At 42.3% G+C, this 19,084-nt stretch overlaps 1 protein-coding gene across 3 annotated transcripts; it reads right to left on the bottom strand.

Annotated features, from left to right (window-relative positions):
* Window positions 1–1,540: 1,540 nt before the first annotated feature.
* Znf354c (zinc finger protein 354C) lies at window positions 1,541–18,695 on the bottom strand. 3 transcript variants are annotated; one of them, XM_041665317.1, is made up of 5 exons: window positions 18,565–18,695; window positions 17,423–17,717; window positions 8,767–8,893; window positions 7,783–7,875; window positions 1,541–6,522 (listed from the first exon to the last, which is right to left on the bottom strand). In XM_041665317.1, the coding sequence occupies exons 2-5, from the start codon at window positions 17,453–17,455 to the stop codon at window positions 5,096–5,098; spliced, it is 1,680 nt and encodes a 559-aa protein (XP_041521251.1). In that variant the 5' UTR covers window positions 17,456–17,717; window positions 18,565–18,695; the 3' UTR covers window positions 1,541–5,095. The 3 variants fall into 3 exon arrangements, with proteins under 3 accessions (XP_041521251.1, XP_041521250.1, XP_041521252.1); XM_041665316.1 differs by having other exon boundaries at window positions 17,423–17,507; window positions 18,565–18,686; XM_041665318.1 differs by lacking the exon at window positions 18,565–18,695 and having other exon boundaries at window positions 17,423–17,507; window positions 17,595–17,645.
* Between the last annotated feature and the right edge of the window lie 389 nt (window positions 18,696–19,084).

The raw sequence follows: 19,084 nt of genomic DNA, 5'->3' as shown, positions 1-19,084 counted from the left end.
ATGGGACTATCCGGAGAACGGATTTAGAAGCAGCCCTAGGCAGTCAAAGCAGTTACCTCTGAGGCATTCTTGTAGCCCCAGAGGCAGGTAGGTGTCCTCTAGAAGTCTTCAGCACTGTGCGATCACCCAGACTGTCCTACGTCACCCAGAAAGAACTCCCAAGGCACCTGGGAGTCATTTTTTATTCTTAGGGAGAATCCGGCCACATTTGAAGAAAGTCCCTAGGAAATCCCGTGGAATCTCGCATATAAACCTCACATTTGTGTTTTAAGAGTTGTCTTTTGGGGTCTGTTTTAAGTATATAACTGGTACTCAATAGCAATGTCTTTGTCCGAGGTAACATTCTGACTCTATTTACTCCTGTGTGACAGGTAGCCACCAAATGGAGCCAAACATGGTGCTCAACTTAAATCACAACATTTTATCTGACAACAGCCATTGATGCGTTTTTGTTCTGTATAGTAAAACTTGACTCTTTACTTTCATAACTTATTAAAGCATCTGTGGTTTTGCAAATCATGACCATGTTGGTTTGTTACCTTGACTACACTCATCCCCAGCCTAAACTTGGGAAGGAGAGACGTGTCACATTGGCATGCCCATCTTGGCCAAGAGCCCCAGACTCCTGGGGCAGGGAGACATCTAAGAACACTGGCTATGGCTGCTTAAATCAGCACCCCATGGGGGAGAAGGGGCATCCTCTTCCAATTTACCTTGGGATATGACTTAGCCAAGAGTCACTTCAACCCAATTACTGTGACCCTTTCTCTTATGAGTAGGCTTTCCAGGAGAAAATACTAGTCACTGAGCTAAATTTGAAATCCAGAGAAACAGAAACACTTTTAGAGTAAAATAAGAGACATTAAAAAAAAGGAAAATTTTCTGGAATTCAAGCTTAACTGGAAGGCCTGGGTGTGTATTTTCTAATTTTAGGCAGCCAACCTGTTAGCAGCATTGCACTGAGGAAGTGTTCTCTATCACCCACTGTGTGCTAGCCAGTTTTGGGGAGTGGGGTAGGGAACTGAGGGGCAGACTCCTCTAATTGTGTAAAATCCTTGGGGGAGTGGCTGTGAAAATACATAGTTGTCAGCTATTGGGTGCTACATACTAGGAATGCCCCATATTTTAAAAGCTTAGTTATTCTAATAATATCTTTGTGTATTAATTTGATAATTCTTAATAACTCCTGACTGTAGATTTTAGTTTGTATTTCTACAGTTTTGTCAACTTCTACTTTTTTATAAAATCACAGGCCACTTCACTATTTTGAGGGTCACTCTGGGACACATGCAAATATCTAGTTGATACTGCCTTCTTGGTGACATCATTCAATGATGAGGTGACAGGCATTTGTATGAGTTGTGCAGTTTTTAACACCGGCTGTTTGTTTTAAAAAGTTTACTTATGTGTGCGTGTGTGAATGCCACATGTGTGAGGCTTCTACAGGTTACAAACATACTCATGGAAGATGAACTCTCAAACCTGTGTTTCTCTGAGCACAGGAAAGGATTCGGAACAGAAACCTCACATTTATCACTTTATAAATCATTTTTTTGCCTCAATTTTTATTAAATTTAAGCACACATACAGACAAGTTTAAAGGGTGACCAATAAGAAACTCTATATCTACCACGGAGATTCAACAATCATTGATCAATTCTACAGTTTCAATTTAAAATATCCTGCAGACAGGATGACTTGTCAACTTAAAACTTTTGCATGCATGATAGGGAAATATAAACTCAAAATCTTTCCTATTCTAAGAAAAATAAGCATACATTATCTAATACCTATTCTCACCTTTGTATTTTCCTAAACATCCCCCAAATGTCTTTTTACAGTTTTTTTCCTGACTACACTTCTCAATAAAGGATCACACTTTGTATGTGGCTGTCTTGGGTGCCTTGGAGGAAAAAGCCCACTTTTGTTCTAACACACTGGCTATTTGAAAAGAGCAGCTCCATGGTCATTTCCAATGTCTCAAACCCTACTTCTGTCTATGACTGTATACTCTAACTTGTTACTCTCAATTCTCTGTAAACAGGAAGGTAAGTGTAGAAAAAGAGATTTCTGTAGATTTCTGCTAACTGGTTTTGGCAGTGTATCACAAATAATAGTGTGCTTCTACAGCCTTGGCAGAAGCCACAATGGTTGCTGCTCACCTGAAGGGGAACTCTGCCTGCCAGAGCTCAATATGAAAGCAGGTGCTTCTTCTGCATAGCTCAATGAAGGATCTGCATAGCTGTCTTCTTTTGCGGTTACGCAATGTTCCTTAAATTTTTTTAATGCATTAGGTAGATTTTACAATCAATCTTTTTTTTGCCAGATTTAATGACAATAACAGTTGTTAAATGATTTTTCTAAGCTTATTGGTTTTGTATATAGTTAAAAAATAGCTTTCCTCAAGTAATTTTATGAAGTTTTTTCCCATAGCCTTTTGAAAATATTACATCCAATTCTGTTTGTTTGGTTGTTTTTTTTTTTTTTGATATATGAAGCATCCTAAGTTTGACCAAAGGATGCATCTTCAAGTCAGTAATTCTAAAATGATGCTTTATCATAAGGATATACTGTAGGTGCATTTATATTCCCCCTGTACCAAACATGCAACCAGCCATTTCTTCAAGGAGTCTTGAATCCTTTTGATGGTGAATGGCATTTGCAAAACAAAAAGTGGGCAGTGAGCATGCTCATGGTACTAGGGACGGAAGAAATTCCAAGGTTCATCTGGAGCCTTATTTTTCTTACAAACACACTTAAAAACATAAAACTACTCTGATGAGCCAAAAGAAGTCAATCAAGAAACATGTGCTGAATGCCTGCTTCATTCTAATTCTTTCCTCAGACAGAGGGTCTAATTAATGCTCTTAGGCAATTTCTAAAATGACAAACCAATGCAGTAAGGAACTAGGACTAGGGGAGATATAAAATATTAAAAGTGATGAGTAGATAGTTTAACATAAAATATTCATCTATAACTTTATACTTAAATCCTAAGGGCTGGAGATATAGCTCAGTGGTAGAGCACCTTCTGAGTATGTATAAGGCCCTGGATTCAGTCGTCAGCACTACAAAGAAAAAGTATTAGAAGCTATATAATAAAAAGACAGCCTTACATAGAAGCATACCAAAGCAATACCTCCATCTGGACCTTCGTTTGCTTTCAGAATTTAAGTAGTTATTATAGAAGCAGGTATAATCAGAGACAGAAGAAAAGGAGGTATGTTCTCGACTCCACTACCAAGACCAAAGGAGGAAACTCTAAAGATAAATGATTACATCACTAGCAGTAACATTTGAACAGGTTACAAAACAGTCTTCTTGAGCCTTGAGGATAGAAATGAACCTGTAACTATCATAGATTATCAGAGCTGAAGACCTCGGTTCTTGAAAGGCTATAAATTAAAATCCCTCCTGGTCCTAAAGTGCTAACAGATTCATAGCAAGAAACTCTGTCAACATTGGCCTCTACAACACATAACATACTGTTTGGATGACAGTCTTCTCGCCTGTGTCTGCTCAGGCCAACTTCTACAGTACTAAGCCTCTATTCAGCTATATAGAACCAGATCCACTATAAATACAGGAGAGCAAAAGAAAGTTCCCCTTGGGAGAAACATTTAATTTGAAAAAGTAAAATTCTAAATTAGTAAATTGAGTATTTTTAATCATTATGGACTACGGAGAAAAAAAAAGTCCTAAACTCTTTGCGTGTATATGTATATACATTAGCATACACATGAACACATGTATATGTGAGTATATACATGTGGCCATTTGCCTCTGATGATGCTTTGGTCAATGATAGACAACATATATCACAGTGGTCTCATCAGACTATAACTGGCCTGGAAAATTCCCACTTGCCTAATGACATCAGAGCTGCCATGACCTTATAACCATTATAACACCTTAGGCACAATGCAATACTCACTTGTGCAAACAAACCCGCTGTGCTGGCAGCCAGATAACATTGCAGCACATACAACTATGTACAATACATGACACATGATTAAGGTGACAAACTGCATTACTAGTTTACTCATTTGCTATACTATACTTTTATACACATCCTACTAACAACATTTATACTAAGCATGATGGCTCATAACTGTAATCCCAGGATGTGGGAGGATGAGGCAGTAAAACTGCAAATTCAAAGCCCATCTGGGCTACATAATGAGCTCAAGGCCATCCTAGGCTACATAGTGAGACCCTATCTAAAATAAACAAGCAAACCAATAGAAAATTACTATAAAAAGTATGGATACATGCATGCATAACAATTAGTAAAAAAAAAAGGCCATAAATTTGAAGGAGAATAGGGAGAAATTAAGGGGTTTGGAGGGAGAAAGGGAAAGGAGAAACATTGTAATTAAATTATAATCTCAAAAAAAAATCTCTTAAAAGTATGGTATGTTTATCACCTTAAGAGTGATTGGCTGACCCAGACCATCCAGGGTTGTGCGAGTGCAATGATGTTCCTATAAACATGAAACTGCCTATGAAGCACTTTCAAACTGTATCCCCAGTTAAGTGACATGACCATATATACATAAAAGTCATGTGTGTGTGTATATATGAATATATATGCATACATACATATACACACATATGTCGTATAAGGGGCACTTCATAAAAGCTTCCTTGTTGATACACAACAATTATTCTTTTCTTCCATAGTGGTTCTTTATGAAAAGGAGGTCTCCCTATCCCAGCTCACCACTTTAGGGACTGAGGCCCCGTAATTCTTCACATTACCAACTATTTCAGAGACTATCTTGAAAAGAAAATTCATACATGGAAGTTCTTAAAAAGAGATGACTATCCCATGAACAATGCTTATACATAAAGCAACTTACTCATGTGTCTTTTTTAAATGAGGCCTTTCAAACTTCTTGTAAGAATTTAAAAAAAATGACAGATTTAAAAAATCTTTTTGTAGTAGTTCTTAAATGGTTGACATCAGCATCCTTTGTATTTTTACTGTTCAACTGTCCATGACTTAGAAGTAACTATTTGTTGTAGAAGTAAAAAAGATGAAATCCATTTTGATTTGTACTCTAGTTACTACTCTTCTGGTTGCTGTCTTGGATTAGAGGGATGAATTAAAGTTCTCAGGCTTGTCTCCTCTCAGAAATTTCTGATATGGAGTGAGGGACGAGCCATAGATGAAAGGTGTCCCGTATTCCTTCCATTTGTAGAGCCTTTCCTTCAGGTGGACTTTTTTGTGTCTACAGAGGTTTGACCTATAGCTGTAGGCTTTCCCACATTCCATACACTTGTAGAGCTTCTCTCCAGTATGGATCCGCTCGTGTTCAGTGAGGAACGAATACTGGCTGAAGGCCTTTCCACACTGATTACACTGATAGGGCTTCTCTCCAGTATGGATCCTCTGATGTCGATAAAGGTTGGATTTACAGCCAAAGGCTTTCCCACATTCTTCACATGTGTACAGCTTCTCCCCAGTATGGATCTTGCGATGCTCATTGAAGGATGAATACTGGTTGAAGGTCTTCCCACATTCATTGCACTGATATGGTTTCTGTCCAGTATGAATTCTCTGATGTTCAATAAGGGTGGAGACACGTGTAAAGGTTCTCCCACACTGTAAGCACTGGCAAAGCTCTTCTCCAGTATGGAGTCTCTGATGTTCAGCTAGGGATGGGAACTGACTGTAGCCTTTCCCGCACTCAGAACATTTATAGGGTTTCTCCCCTGTGTGGATTCTCTGATGTCTGTGAAGCTTTGCTCTGCAATTAAAGGCCTTGTCACACTCGGCACATTTGTAGAGCTTCTCCCCGGTGTGAATCCTCTGGTGCACAGTGAGGGTTGAACACTGGCTGAAAGCCTTCCCACATTCCCGGCAACGGTAAGGTTTCTCTCCGGTGTGCACCCTCAAGTGTTTAATGAGTGTGGAACTGCTGCCAAATGCTTTCTCACACTCACTACACTTGTATGGCTTCTCTCCAGTGTGGGTTCGCTGGTGAGCCAGGAGGGAAGATCTATGGCTGAAGTTTTTCCCACACTCACTACACTTGTAAGGTTTCTCCCCAGTGTGAAGCCTCTTATGCTCAAGAAGATGAAGACTTTGGGTAAACCTCTTCCCACATTCATTGCAGGCATAAGGTTTTTGTCCTGGGTAAACCTGGAAGCTTCTCATTAAATCAAAATCCTGTGGTAAATCCTTCTCCAGAGTGTGATACATATCAGGTTCCCTTTCTAGGGGACCACTCTCTTGTGAGACAAGTGCTTTATCTGTAAGCAAGGGTTTCTCCAGCTCAGGGTCTGTGGGATTTCCATCTTCACTGACAGTTTCCTTGGGTGATGCTGCCCCCTGCTCATGAACTTTCTTTTCTTGCTCCTGTGTTGTTAGGTTCTCAGATTTCACAACTTTTCCAAAGTTGGTTTTCCAGTGAGCACCCTCAGTGGATTCATGGTTTACTAGCCCATGAGATGCTTCTTCAATAAAAATATCTTGTTTGGGAAGCAATGTTTCTAACTCTGGCCAAATCTGGAAACCTAAAAAGAATTGGAAGAATTAATTCTTCCTTTGCTGGAAGAGAGACATGGTGCATGAGAAGGCAATGAGATCAGCAGCAACACATATAAAAGAGGTGTGGTGTATCCTGACACCAAACATGGACCCGAAACTGGAGGCAAAGTAGTAAATGTACACTTAAGAAGCAGGGTAGGAGAATAAACTGGACCAATCAATGCAGTTCTAGAGAAACAAAAGTTAAGACAGGGAAGACAGAACAGAACAGAGAAGGATATGGACCATGTGAAGTGACAGGCTGAAGTAAGCGACCATGGAATTCACTCCTCGGGCTTTCCTCACTTCCTCCTCTGCAAACACAGTAGGCAGGCAGGTAGCTCCCTTTACTTTCTTCTACTCACATGTCACTTGCGTTATTTCATTTTTTTTCATGCTACCTCTGAAACAGTCAATAATTTAAAAATGTTTGGGCTGTTTTTCTTAAAATTGTGACTTCATATTCAACTGTACATTCATCACAGCCTGAGAGAGGGGAAAGAACTCTGCCAAAAAGATGGTATTTGGATATTAGAAATTGCAACAGCCCCAACACAACCATGTTTGATCTAAGTTGCATACATTGATCAAAAGGAAAAACTATAGAGCAGGTCAGCCATCTGCACCAATCTACATCTCAGACCGAATGAACGCCATGTTTTTCTGGCTCTCTCTCATCACTTTCCTTTTTTTTTTTTTTTTTGGTTTTTCGAGACAACGTTTCTCTGTAGCTTTGGAGCCTGTCCTGGAACTCCCTTTGTAGACCAGGCTGGTCTCGAACTCACAGAGATCCGCCTGCCTCTGCCTCCCAAGTGCTGGAATTAAAGGCGTGCGCCACCACCGCCCGGCCTCTCATCACTTTCTATCTTTCTGCTAGGCAAATGGAGAAATGCTATTTTCATTTCTTCTATAATTGGAACCAGAAGACTATAATCTCTTTATAGGAATCTTATGCGAATAATGAAAATCTGTAAATTTTGTGAAGTCAGTTTGTCCTGAAGGTCTGAGTATGCCCAACCCCAAGTTCAGCTCTGACTCTATCGTTCTTTACTCAGTCCATACTGAATATGGATTAAGGTTACACCATTGCATTGGGATGGCTGCATGTCAACGAGCCATCTGTTTAAATACAATAGGCCCTAAACACACAACAGGGCTCATTACTTACAAAATGTCACTGTTGCACCGCCCTTCCATGACATACTCATGCAGATCCCTGCGTCTCCATTTCCCAGTGGCTCACTCACCTCGGCAGGTGTCTTTGCGATCTTTTTTGGCCATGCAGGGATCTTGTCCTTTCTGCAGTTTGCCAATCACCCAAGGTATTGAAAGCTGAATCCCTGCTCATGAGAAAGGGAACAGAGTTGGGATGAATGGCTTGAAGAGCAATCTCAGAGCCTCTTCAGATACCACTCAACAACAGGGAAGGTCAGTCTTGGAAGGTGGGACACACAGTGTAATCACTTCCCAAGGGCAATGAAGATTAGGGCATGGGGAAACAAGCAAGGGCCGATTCAAAATTACTACATGGTTCTGGAAATGAACTTCTCTGAGACAGGGTATGCCTGTACAGTTTTCAATAACATCTAAATGTCTTAGATGAATTTAGGACTATCAGACTACATAAACTGGGATGCAGTCACTGGCCTGTGTCAGAAAATTGGGAGCAAGATGCAAGGAAGGGCAAAGGGAGAAAAAAGCATAAACAGTATGAGAGAAAACAGACTTTCAATCTTCAGAGATGTGACTTCCCCTGCAGCACAATGGGGTAGAAAACAGTGGGTTCTGAACCCAAAGAAGCAGCTTCATGGTACGGGAGAATTGTCTGTATTTTGTCAATCATGTTTTAAATAAACGCTAATTGGCCAGACAAGAAGTATAGGCGGGTCAACCAGACAGAAAGTAAAGGCAGGGCGATGAGAACAGAACATTGAAAAGGAGAAAGCCCATTTCTCCCACTCCTGCTCAGACTCCAAAGAAACAAGATGTGAGCTGCCCTACTGAGAAAGGTACCGAACCATGTGGCTAACACAGATAAAAACAATGGGTTAATATAGGCTACAAGAGCTAATATGTAGCCTAAACTAATGGGCCAATCAATTTTATAACTTATGGAGATCTCTTGTGATTTTCTTTGGGGCTTGCCAGCTGTGGGGTACTGGGCGGGACAGTACCGATCGTGTTACAGCTTCAAGATGTTCTAATACATTGTTTAGAAGCAAACCACTTACCCAGGGAGGCCAGGTTGCTGTAGTTCTCCAGCATCACCTCCCGGTACAAGGTTCTCTGTGCAGAGTCCAGATGCAACCACTCATCCTGGCTGAAGAACACGGCCACATCCCTGAATGTCACAGTCTCCTGGAACAGCAAACCCATTCCTGCTTACCCTAGAGCAACAGTTCTCAACTTGTGGGTCACAACCTGGGGGTGGGGGCTCAATTGCTTTCACATCAGATACCCTGCATAACAGATAGTTACATTACAATTCATAATGGTACAAAATTACAGTTATGAAGTAACAACAAAAATAATTTTATGATTAGGGGTCACCACAACATGAGGAACTGTATTAAAGGTTGCATTAATCAGGAAAGTGGAGAAGCACTGTCATAGACCATCATCTTCATCATCTGGATGAAGGTAACACTGGGTGCATACCAAGAAATTCTGACACTATCTCAGGATACTAGTATTCTGAATCACCTAGTTATGTAATTTCTCAGTAATAGTTATTAACTATTTTACTAAGCAAGTATTTATTAAGAACCCAGTAGAATCAAAGATATATGACACCAGCTGTGGAGGTTAGGGATTAGAGGGGGCAGAGTCCCTGACAGTAGGGAATTAAAATCCCAACCTAAAAACTTTATAGTGTTTCTAAGCAAGCACAACCTTCTTTCACTCAGAATCTAAGCAACAGAAAGAACAATATAAATCAGAATACATGTAGAGCAGTGAAGGAAAGCTGAGGAAAATGCCAACCAAACACTAAACCCCTTCTTCTAAAACATAGTTTAGTGAGTATGTTAGGGATTACGGTAGGAACTTTGCAAACACTATCACCTTTAAATCTTATGAAAACCCTTTAAGGACAAGGCTATAGTTACAGCATTTTGCAAATGGAAAAACATGTCTAGAAAGGTTAAATAACCTAGGTCAGGAAGTTGACTCAGTGGATAAAGGCACTTGCCTCCCAGTCTTGACAACCAGAGTTTGATGCTGAGTACCCACATGGTAGAAGAGAACCAACGTCTACAAGTTGTTTTCTTATCCCAAAACTTGTGCTGTATCTCAGACATACATACTCAATAAATAAATAAACGAGTTAAGTAACCTTCCCGAGAGAATATTAGAAAAAAAAGGTGGAACTAGGGTTCGAGTTCAGGTAAGCAGACCTCTAAGCTACTATCAGGTTTCTATTCAATGTGAAAGTCAAAAGAACCATAGGATTTGTAAAACTGTACAGATGTCAGACTGCCATTAAGAAAGTAATTTCAGCCTGGCGGTGGCGGCGCACGCCTTTAATCTCAGCACCCAGGAGGCAGAGGCAGGTGGATCTCTGTGAGTTCAAAGCCTGGTCTGCAGAGTGAGTTCCAGGACAGCCAGGACTACACAGAGAAACCCTGTCTCAAAAAAACAGAAAAGCGGGCTGGAGAGATGGGTTAGTGATTAAGAGCACCGCCTGCTCGTCTAAAGGTCCTGAGTTCAGTTCCCAGCAACCACGTGGTAGCTTACAACCATTGGTAAAGAGATCTGGTACCTTCTTCTGGTCTGCAGGCATGCATGTAGGCAGAATACTGTATACACAATAAATGAATAAATCTTTTTAAAAAAATAGAAAAGTAATTTCTTCCAAAAGAAACATAATCCCCAAATACAAGAAAGCACAAGTGAAGGAAAGAGATTCTTGTATTACAGAGATGAAGCTTTAGAACAATGTTATGGGTATTTTATTGAGAATCCATCAAAACGGGAAAAGTATATCATTTTATTTTAACCTTGCACTTTTACTACTGGGACTGGTTCCATCACAAGAAACACTCTCACCACTATGGAGGGACATTCCTCCAGAATGGTCCCTGGCAGGCAGGTTCCTGAGCCTGTGAATATGATGTGCATGACAATGGACTCTGGAATTGTCTACTTCACGGCTGTGAGACAGGCAGACAACCTAGATTATTATGCAGGTAGAGCTGTAATGACAATGTCATATAAGAAAGACTCAGGGGGCTGGAGAGATGGCTTAGAGGTTAAGAGCATTGCCTGCTCTTCCAAAGGTCCTGAGTTCAATTCCCAGCAACCACATGGTGGCTCACAGCCATTTGTAATGGGGTCTGGTGCCCTCTTCTGGCCTGCAGGCATACACACAGACATAATATTGTATACATAATAAATAAATAAACAAATATTTTAAAAAGAAAGAAAGACTCAGATGTAAAAGAAGCCTATCTAATAATACAAGCCAAGACTGAGGTGATGGAACTAACTTCTAGGCAGTGAAAAGGACAAGGAAACATTTTCCCTCTCAGTATCCGCCCACAACCAGCCCAGGAGACTGACAGCTTGACAATAAACTAGAGTAAGACTTCTGACTTTCAGAACTGTGAGGCGATCAACTTGTGCTGCTCTAAACAATGAATCAGTGGTAACATGTTACACAGCAAAAAACAAACAAACAAAAAACATAGAGGATAAGGGTAACCTACATGTTTAATAAGGCAATGAAAGGCAAATGATAATACGTGTTACATAAAATACATAGTCATTAGAAGAATGGGGTAAATTTGGACACCTGACACTAGATTTGATCTTAATATACTACTGCTACAAAACAATCTTTTGTAAAGTTCTATACATATATACACCTATGCAGGGTAAACACACAACACCCGGAACACTTCCCTAATTATTTTCTGGTGTTTATGGAGAGGGGCAGAAAAGCAGTCCTTCATTAATTTCTTAACATCCTCACAATTTTTTCTATGTGTTTGTTTCTTCCTTTCTTTCAAATTTGTTTTCAGTGCTGAAGATGAAACTCAAGGCTTCACTCATTTTAAATATGCACTCTACTGAAGTCTGCCTATAACTTAGGCAAACTAGGTTCATTCCTATTTATGATTTAATCTCTGTTTCTCAAGGACTTGGCTATGCCCCACCTGTAACCTTAACTATCAATGGGTCTGTACTGCCTGTTCTAGGAATGGCAATCATGTCTTTGTTTTGAAAGGTTATATGACCACCTTGCTATGACTATCTGTTGTCATGACTACCTTGTTATGCTGCCCACCTTGCAACCAAGTCTTTGGTTCATGAGGGAATAACTTGTTATATTTATGTTCTGCTCCTGTAACCCCGCCTATTTTGACCACCAAATCACCTATTTGGAACTCCCCTACCCTGAGTTATAAAAGCCTATTCTTCTCTATATCCAATGCAGGCCTCTCAAACTCTGCCTTAGTGAGAGGCATCCCTTGTACATGAGGAAAACACCTTGCTTTAATTAACTGCTTGTTTTAATTAATTGGTCATGATGATTTGGGTCAGTAGTCTTTCTCCTCACATCTTTGGGATTAGCACTACCATTGAACTACACACCTAATCCCTGAATTATTTCAGGGTATAATTTAGCTCAGTGGCAGAATACTTACTTGCCGGGCATACATGGGGCCTAGGTTCAGTCCCCAGTAACCACAAAAACATCCAGAATCTAACTGAATTTCTAAACCAGCTTTTCTATTGTACCTTGCTATGGTCTGGGTGTGAGATGTCCTTCCTCTACATGCTCATGTGTCTGAACACTCACCTGGTCCCCAGCCTAGGGCACTGTTTTGCAAGACTGTAGAATTTTGAAGCTGTGGCCTCGCCAGCAGAAGTGGATCGATCACTAAGGTGGGCCCTGGAGAAATCTCATTCCAGTTAGGGTTTCTCCTTTCAGATCTATCCAGATGTGAACAAGCTCTACTCAATACTACCACTGTCGGAGACCAATCTACTCTTGCTATTCCTTTTCCTGACATGATGAACTATAGTCCCTAAAACTGTGAGTCAATAAATTCTTCCTCTTTTAAGTTGCTTCTGTCAGATACCCTGTTCTAGCGACAAGAAGCTAATATATACTTCTTTGCATTATTGGTGGTTTCTCTAGAATCACAGCATTCTTAGTTCTTCTCTACAGCAAACATATTCTTCAAAGAGTAGCAGAAACTTGCAAGTATAGCGAACATCGCCATCTCTTCTTTATATTATGGCTATGGGGTTTTCCTAGTTACAGGACTGCACCCATCATACTCCTGTACAGCTTCCACTTAGAGGAAAGGGAGGCAGCACAGCAAGACTGAGTGAGGACGCCAAGATTCCGCTGCAATCCTCCTTAACAGTACACACAGACCTTACACCAGTATCCCTGGATCTGTGTGAAGCGACTTGGGTTGAGGAGCCCTCAGAGGAACTCTTACTTACCCAGTTACCTTTCTAATGCTCTAACCTGAATTCCCAGCTAGCACAACTTCCTTTTAGCTACCAGAACTTTCTACAGTCTTCCTTGTTCTGCTGGCAACAAGCAAGCTAAATTTCCTTGAGTCTGGGAATGTCTTCATTTTGCCTTCATTCTTGAAGACAGTCTTCAGTGGATACAGACTGAGTGACAGTTTCTGTCTACGTATGAAAGCCATTTGACTTTTTCTGGACTCTGGTTTCTGATGAAAAGTCAATGGCCACCATTTCTCTCTGTGAAACAATTTTTTGGTCTGCTTTCAAATTCTCATTTTTTGTAGTTTGCCTATGACTGTGCAGTTCAATATGATGGACAGCAGTCATGAGTGGCCATTACCACAAACTGTGGCTTCTCAGTGATATGTGCTGTGCATTTAAACATTTAACAGACTGGTTTACTAAGTGTGTGTGTGTGTGTGTAAAGACACACACATACATACAAATGTAAGCATAAAGACACATGCATGTACGCACAAACACTCAGTACCTTGATAATTTTATATTGGTTACATGCAAAATAATATTTGTATAAAGTGTATTAAATAAAACATTACTTGCTCCTGTATTTAATATTTAGACACTTGGACTACATGTATGGTTTACACACTACTGCCAGTGATGGGTGACTCTTATGAAAACTTCCTTCTCTCAAAATTCTCCTTTACAACTGCAAAATACATTTCACTCCCTAGATTCTGTAAGTTATATAATCACATTCCTGGTGGGTGGGTATTTATGTCTTTATTTTCTATGTGTATATGTATGTGTACACGTGTGATGTGGGAGTGTCATATCAATCTGTTGATTTCATTGGTTAAGTAATAAAGAAACTGCTTGGCTGGCTCTCATAGGTTAAAACATAGGTGGGAGGAGTAAACAGAACAGAATGCTGGGAGGAAGAGGAAGTGAGCTCAGACTCGACAGCTCTCCTCTCGGGAGCAGACGCCTCAGAAGAGACGCCATGCCCCGCTCCCGGGCAGACACACGCGATGAAGCTCCGACCCAGGATGGACGTAGGCTAGAATCTTCCCAGTAAGACCGGTGCTCACAGATTATTAGAGATGGGTTGATCCGGATATCAGAATTAGCCAGTAAGGGCTAGAGCTAAAGGGCCAAGCAGTGTTTAAATGAATACAATTTGTGTGTTGTTATTTCAGGGCATAAGCTAGCCAGGCAGCCGGGGTGCTGGGAACGCAGCCCCGCTGCTCATATTACTACACACGTGTGTTGCTGTGGAATAATCTTTTGTGCACTGTGAAGAAGCATCACTCTGATTGGTTTAATAAAAAGCTGAATGGCCAATAGCTAGGCAGGATCTCCAGGCACAGAGGAAGCAGGAAAGCGGGATGGACAGCACACAGAGGAGATAGTCGAGCTTTGGGGCAGCGCATAGATGAACAGGAATGGGTTAATTCAAGTTATAAGAGCTGGCTAAAAACAACTAAGCTATTGGCCAAGCTTTCATAATTAATAATTAGTTTCTGTGTCGTGATTTGGGAGCAAGTGGTTGGGACAGGAAAACGCCGCCTACATAAGAGCTAACTGTAGTGATATTTCATTTATATTTTAATAAATAAAACTGAGGATCAGAAAGTAAAACAGCCCCACTGGTCAGCTTTACAGGCCAAGCAGTGGTGACACACACCTTTAATCTCAGTAGCCACACTAGATTGCCATAGAAACCAGGCAGTGCAAGCCTTTAATCCCAGTCCTACATGGCTGGAGACAGGAGGAGACAGCTCTCAGACACAGTCTCATTCTGAGATTCCTGGAGGCAGGATTGCCATTTCGGACTGAGGCAGAGGTTAAGAGTCAGTGGTTGACTGTTTTGCTTTTCTGACCTTCAGGTTGAACCCCAATTTCTGTCTCTGAGTTTTTATTAATCATGCTTCAGCTAGTGGGACAAGCCTAAGCTATAGGCTGAGCTTTAATAATTAACAAGTCTCTGTGATGTTTTGTGAGCTGGCAGCCCAAAGAAAAATCTGTCTACAAGTTCCCAGTTGGTAGACTGTTTAGGAAGAATTAGGAGAGTGGGCTTTGAGGTTTCAAAAGCCCCATGAAAGGCCTAGGTTCTCCCTCTGCCTCCATCTTGTGTGTCAGACGGAGCTCTCACTACTGCTCCAGTGCTATCCCCGTCTGCTCAGTCACACTTCTTATAATGATGGCCATGGTCTGACCCTAGGAAAGTCACGCAGCAGCAGCACCTCAGTCCATGGAAACCGGCTCTGAGCGGCTGCTGAGCATCTTTTCCAGAAACATCCATTCATCCCAGGTAGAGAGGGCACCAACAGACAGGCACCAATTCTGTGTACCTCCAGCTTGGCAAACCCGTGCATTGACTGGGGTTTCTTATGGTGCGATGCCCCACCACAGCATGAGCAACTCCAGAAATGTCTCCAACCAGAGTCACTCTCCCAGCTCTGAGAGACCCTCACACTACCAGCTACCCAGTCCCTAACACACACACTTAGGGCAGGAACAAGTGGGGATCAGAATCTCAGATTAGGGCCTTGGACCCTCTTGTTCCAACCATGACATCCTCATTAGCACAGGCCTAGTTTTCTGTTGTACTCTTCTCCTTAGTTCATTGCTGCATCACAGGTCAAGGTCTTCTGAAGGTCACAAGTTTTACTCTGTGCCTCGTGCTGGTGCCAGAAGGAAATAGCTACAATACAAGTACAAACTCTTCCATAACTTCTCTTACCTAAAATGAAAACTGTCTGTCCATATAGACACACAGAGAAGTATCCCCACCTTTGGACAGAGGATAGCCCAGGCCAGAGTGAGGACTGCTGGGCACTGTATTCTGCTGGTGTTTGTTACTACCATGGCACTGAATTACAGGGGAGAAACAAGCTGAGCCAAGCAGATTTACAGGATTCAGAGCTTCAGAGACTACTGAGGACGAACCATCCTGCTCAATTGGCTTTGGACCAACCTCCTATTTCTGATAACACTACAAAGTAAACATCAGCTCTGCTATTCCTCAGCATTTAAATTATCCAACGAAAAAAGGGAAGTACTCTGGCTTTACTAAGTCTCATTAAGAGACAGTTCTTTCCTCTGGATAAAAAGGACAGAAATTCTACCTCTAGCCCTAGATGAAGTCCTGACACTCTAAACTAGCCAGAACTTTACATATTCTGTGTCCTTCCTTTAAAAGCTAATCCAGGGGCTGCAGAAACGGCTCAGTGGCTAAGGGCACTGGCTGCTCTTCCACAGAATCCAGATTCAATTCCCAGCACTCACACGGTGTCTTACAACCACCTGCAACTCCAGTTCCAGGGCATCTGACAACTTCTTCCAGCCTCCATGGGCACCTGGCACACATGTTGCACACAAACATGCAGGCAAACCATTTATACACATAAAGTAAAAATAATAATTTTTTTTCAAAAATTTTAAAGAGTTAATCAAGTTGGGCCTGGCGAGGAATTTGCCTCTACCTGCTTCCTCCACCACCAAAATCTGATTCACCTGAAGATATGCTAAGGAGGAGGAGGACTAATTGTCCCTTAATGAAATAATGTATTCATCCTTCCTAGAAGTCTTTGGGTAGTGTCTTGTAGGCTTCCATCATATAACCTTTGGAGATTGCCGGATTTTGAGAGTTACCCAGAAAACTGTAACTATTCCTTTGTACCCTTTTCTTTTTTTCAACTACTGAACAAAATCCCAAGCATGCTTTCCTTGGCGCTCTGGGGCGTCTCATGACTTCCCTGAAGCTACTTCTCCTACCACACAACTTTCTGCCTACTATGCAGTATCGTGACCTCCACTGCTGAACCTGCCTCTTGGATCCTAACTCTAAGACATGGCTTTCTTCCTCTTTTCCATTTCCCTCCTCCTGGCAGCTGCCAAGGTTTACAACCTGTCTGCCCTATTATTTTTCTCAAACTCTAATAACATTTTCTTCAAGCTTCCTTCTGAGTACACTTCTAAATTCTGTTATTAATGAAATTAAGAACCCAAGAGAGGGGACCAAATTCCCTGGCAACAGAAGGTATTTTAAATTATAATGAATGACACACCCCCCCCCCCCATACCTCCCCTTTGGCTAAGAAAATGGAATAGATATTCCACCTAGAGGATCCCGTTACCCCACCTTTTTGTTTTCTTTTAGAAAAGCATCTGGGAGGTTTTGTAAGATGGTGGTTACAGGACAGTACCTATTCTGGACCTGGCAGAATTCTTTGTCCCCAGGTCTACTCCTTTGATAAGTGTAAGGTGGAAGGCTTTTGTACCTTTTCCTTGAGGGTCAGATATGCAACTGGACTTTGCATATCTCTGCTGAAAGCTAATTTTGCAAGTGAGAAAAGTAACAGGGCTAAGAAGGGAAACACAATCACATCCTTGAGTCAGAAAGCAACTTATGCAAAGACAAGCTTCACTTACTGTCCCTCGAGCAGCCAGCAAATCCACAGCCATTTCCTTTCTTAGTTTTCCTGCCAAAGGAGAGCTGAGTGCTGACAAAGTATGCCTGGTAAGGGGAAAAAAATGTGGTAAGGAATTCTGGTACCAAGGAAAGGCCCGGAATAAGGAAGTTAAAACCACCCACAACGGAGACCTGGAGAGATGGCCCAGTGATTAAGAGCACTTCTTGCTCTTGTAGAGAACCTGAGTTTGATTATCAGCACCCATAAACTCCAGTTTCAGGGGATCCAACATCCTCTTCTGGCCTCCTCAGGTTCTGTGCTCACGGACACACACACACAAACACAGACACATAAACATGATTTAATTTTTAAAACACACCCATAATGGTCATGAGATCCCAAGAAAGTTATCCCCTATAAACAACGCAAACCAAATGGTAAGAATGCTAACCAAACCAATCTGTCAGAACTCCATTCCTTAACAACACTTCTAATTTACACTCGTCCCTCCACGCCCACCTACAGGCCTATTAGCGCCTAGTACAAAACCTGTAGCAATGTCAAAAGGTGGGATATGCCGGATTTAAAGTACAAAGGATGATGTGTCCAAGTTCTCTGCAAATTCAGTGCCAGTCTACCTAAAGGACTTGAGTGCTGGCCGTTCGGGATATCCTGGCACCAGTTCTCTATGCAGCAGAGGTGGGGCTCTACTGCCGACGTGGCTGAGGTGGATAGCCAAGGGGTTCACAGACTGCCCAAAGTGACAAGACATTGCAAGGCGTACAGATAAGAGAATTCTGCTTCCAGTCCAAGTCTCTAGACAAGTCTAAGCGAATGCTCCAGCCACACTATGCTTTGGTTTCTTCATCTGCATCGCGGGCACAATGGGGCCCATAACTTTGTATTAGATGCGCTTATTCATCAAGTTAGCCTAGACTGCTAGGTACCAGCTGTTGTTTTTATGACCTGCATCGCTAAGATGCCACCGAAGATGCACCGGTCCCCGGCCTCCGCAGTCTGGGGCCCACCGCTCTCCGTGACGGGCCGAGCCAGCCTGCGGGTCTCCAACCTAAAGGCCGCGAAGCAGACGCCAGGCCGCGCCAGGCCCGCCGCGAAGCCCACCGCCCGCTACGCCCCGCCCGCCCACTCCGTCGCACTCACGGACGTCGGCGCTCGCCCCAGCCGCCCTCAGCACGAGCGGTCTCGAGGATGTCTGCCCCAGGCGCGCACTCCTTGTGGTCAGGATCACCTCGGCTACGAGCGCCCCCCAAAACGCCGCGAGCTGCCCCACCACCAGGAGAAACTCCAGAGAACTACCATTCCCGGCATGCCTCGGGGCTTCTCTGACTACATTTCCCAGAATGCACCGAGACCAAGAAATCGCTGAGTGTAGCTGTGGTTTGGCCCGAGTATTAAGGTTGCTGTAATGTAGGGCTTGGCGGGAGGTGGGAAGGGGGTACACTGCAAACCTGGCAACCTCTGCAGACCCAGCCAGGCTCTCTCAGTCAGTCCTCAGACTTGTTCGCTCTGCCGGCAAAGTGATATGACAAGACCAAACCGGAATTTAGTGTTTGGGAGTTAGGATCCCACCCACACCAAGTACCAAGCTAGTCCGCTAAGTACTCATGGAGTTACAGGACAGCCAGGGCTAGATAGATAAACTTATGTCTAAAAACAGACA

This window comes from Microtus oregoni, unplaced genomic scaffold (assembly GCF_018167655.1).
Source record: "Microtus oregoni isolate MIOR12 unplaced genomic scaffold, Mior012 000015F_ref0000493, whole genome shotgun sequence".
In the NCBI taxonomy this organism is placed as follows: domain Eukaryota; kingdom Metazoa; phylum Chordata; class Mammalia; order Rodentia; family Cricetidae; genus Microtus; species Microtus oregoni.
Note: the sequence above shows the minus strand (reverse complement) of the source record. Positions and strands in the feature narration are given on the sequence as shown.

What these genes read in the sequence shown, in the direction of transcription:
- Znf354c (XM_041665317.1), bottom strand. Translation starts at nt 17,455, where the DNA reads ATGGCTGTGGATTTGCTGGCTGCTCGAGGGACA. An exon ending in TGCTGGCTGCTCGAGGGACA is followed by an intron (nt 8,894 to 17,422) that starts GTAAGTGAAGCT and finishes TTGCTGTTCCAG; the next exon opens with GAGACTGTGACATTCAGGGA. An exon ending in CAGCAACCTGGCCTCCCTGG is followed by an intron (nt 7,876 to 8,766) that starts GTAAGTGGTTTG and finishes TCTCATGAGCAG; the next exon opens with GGATTCAGCTTTCAATACCT.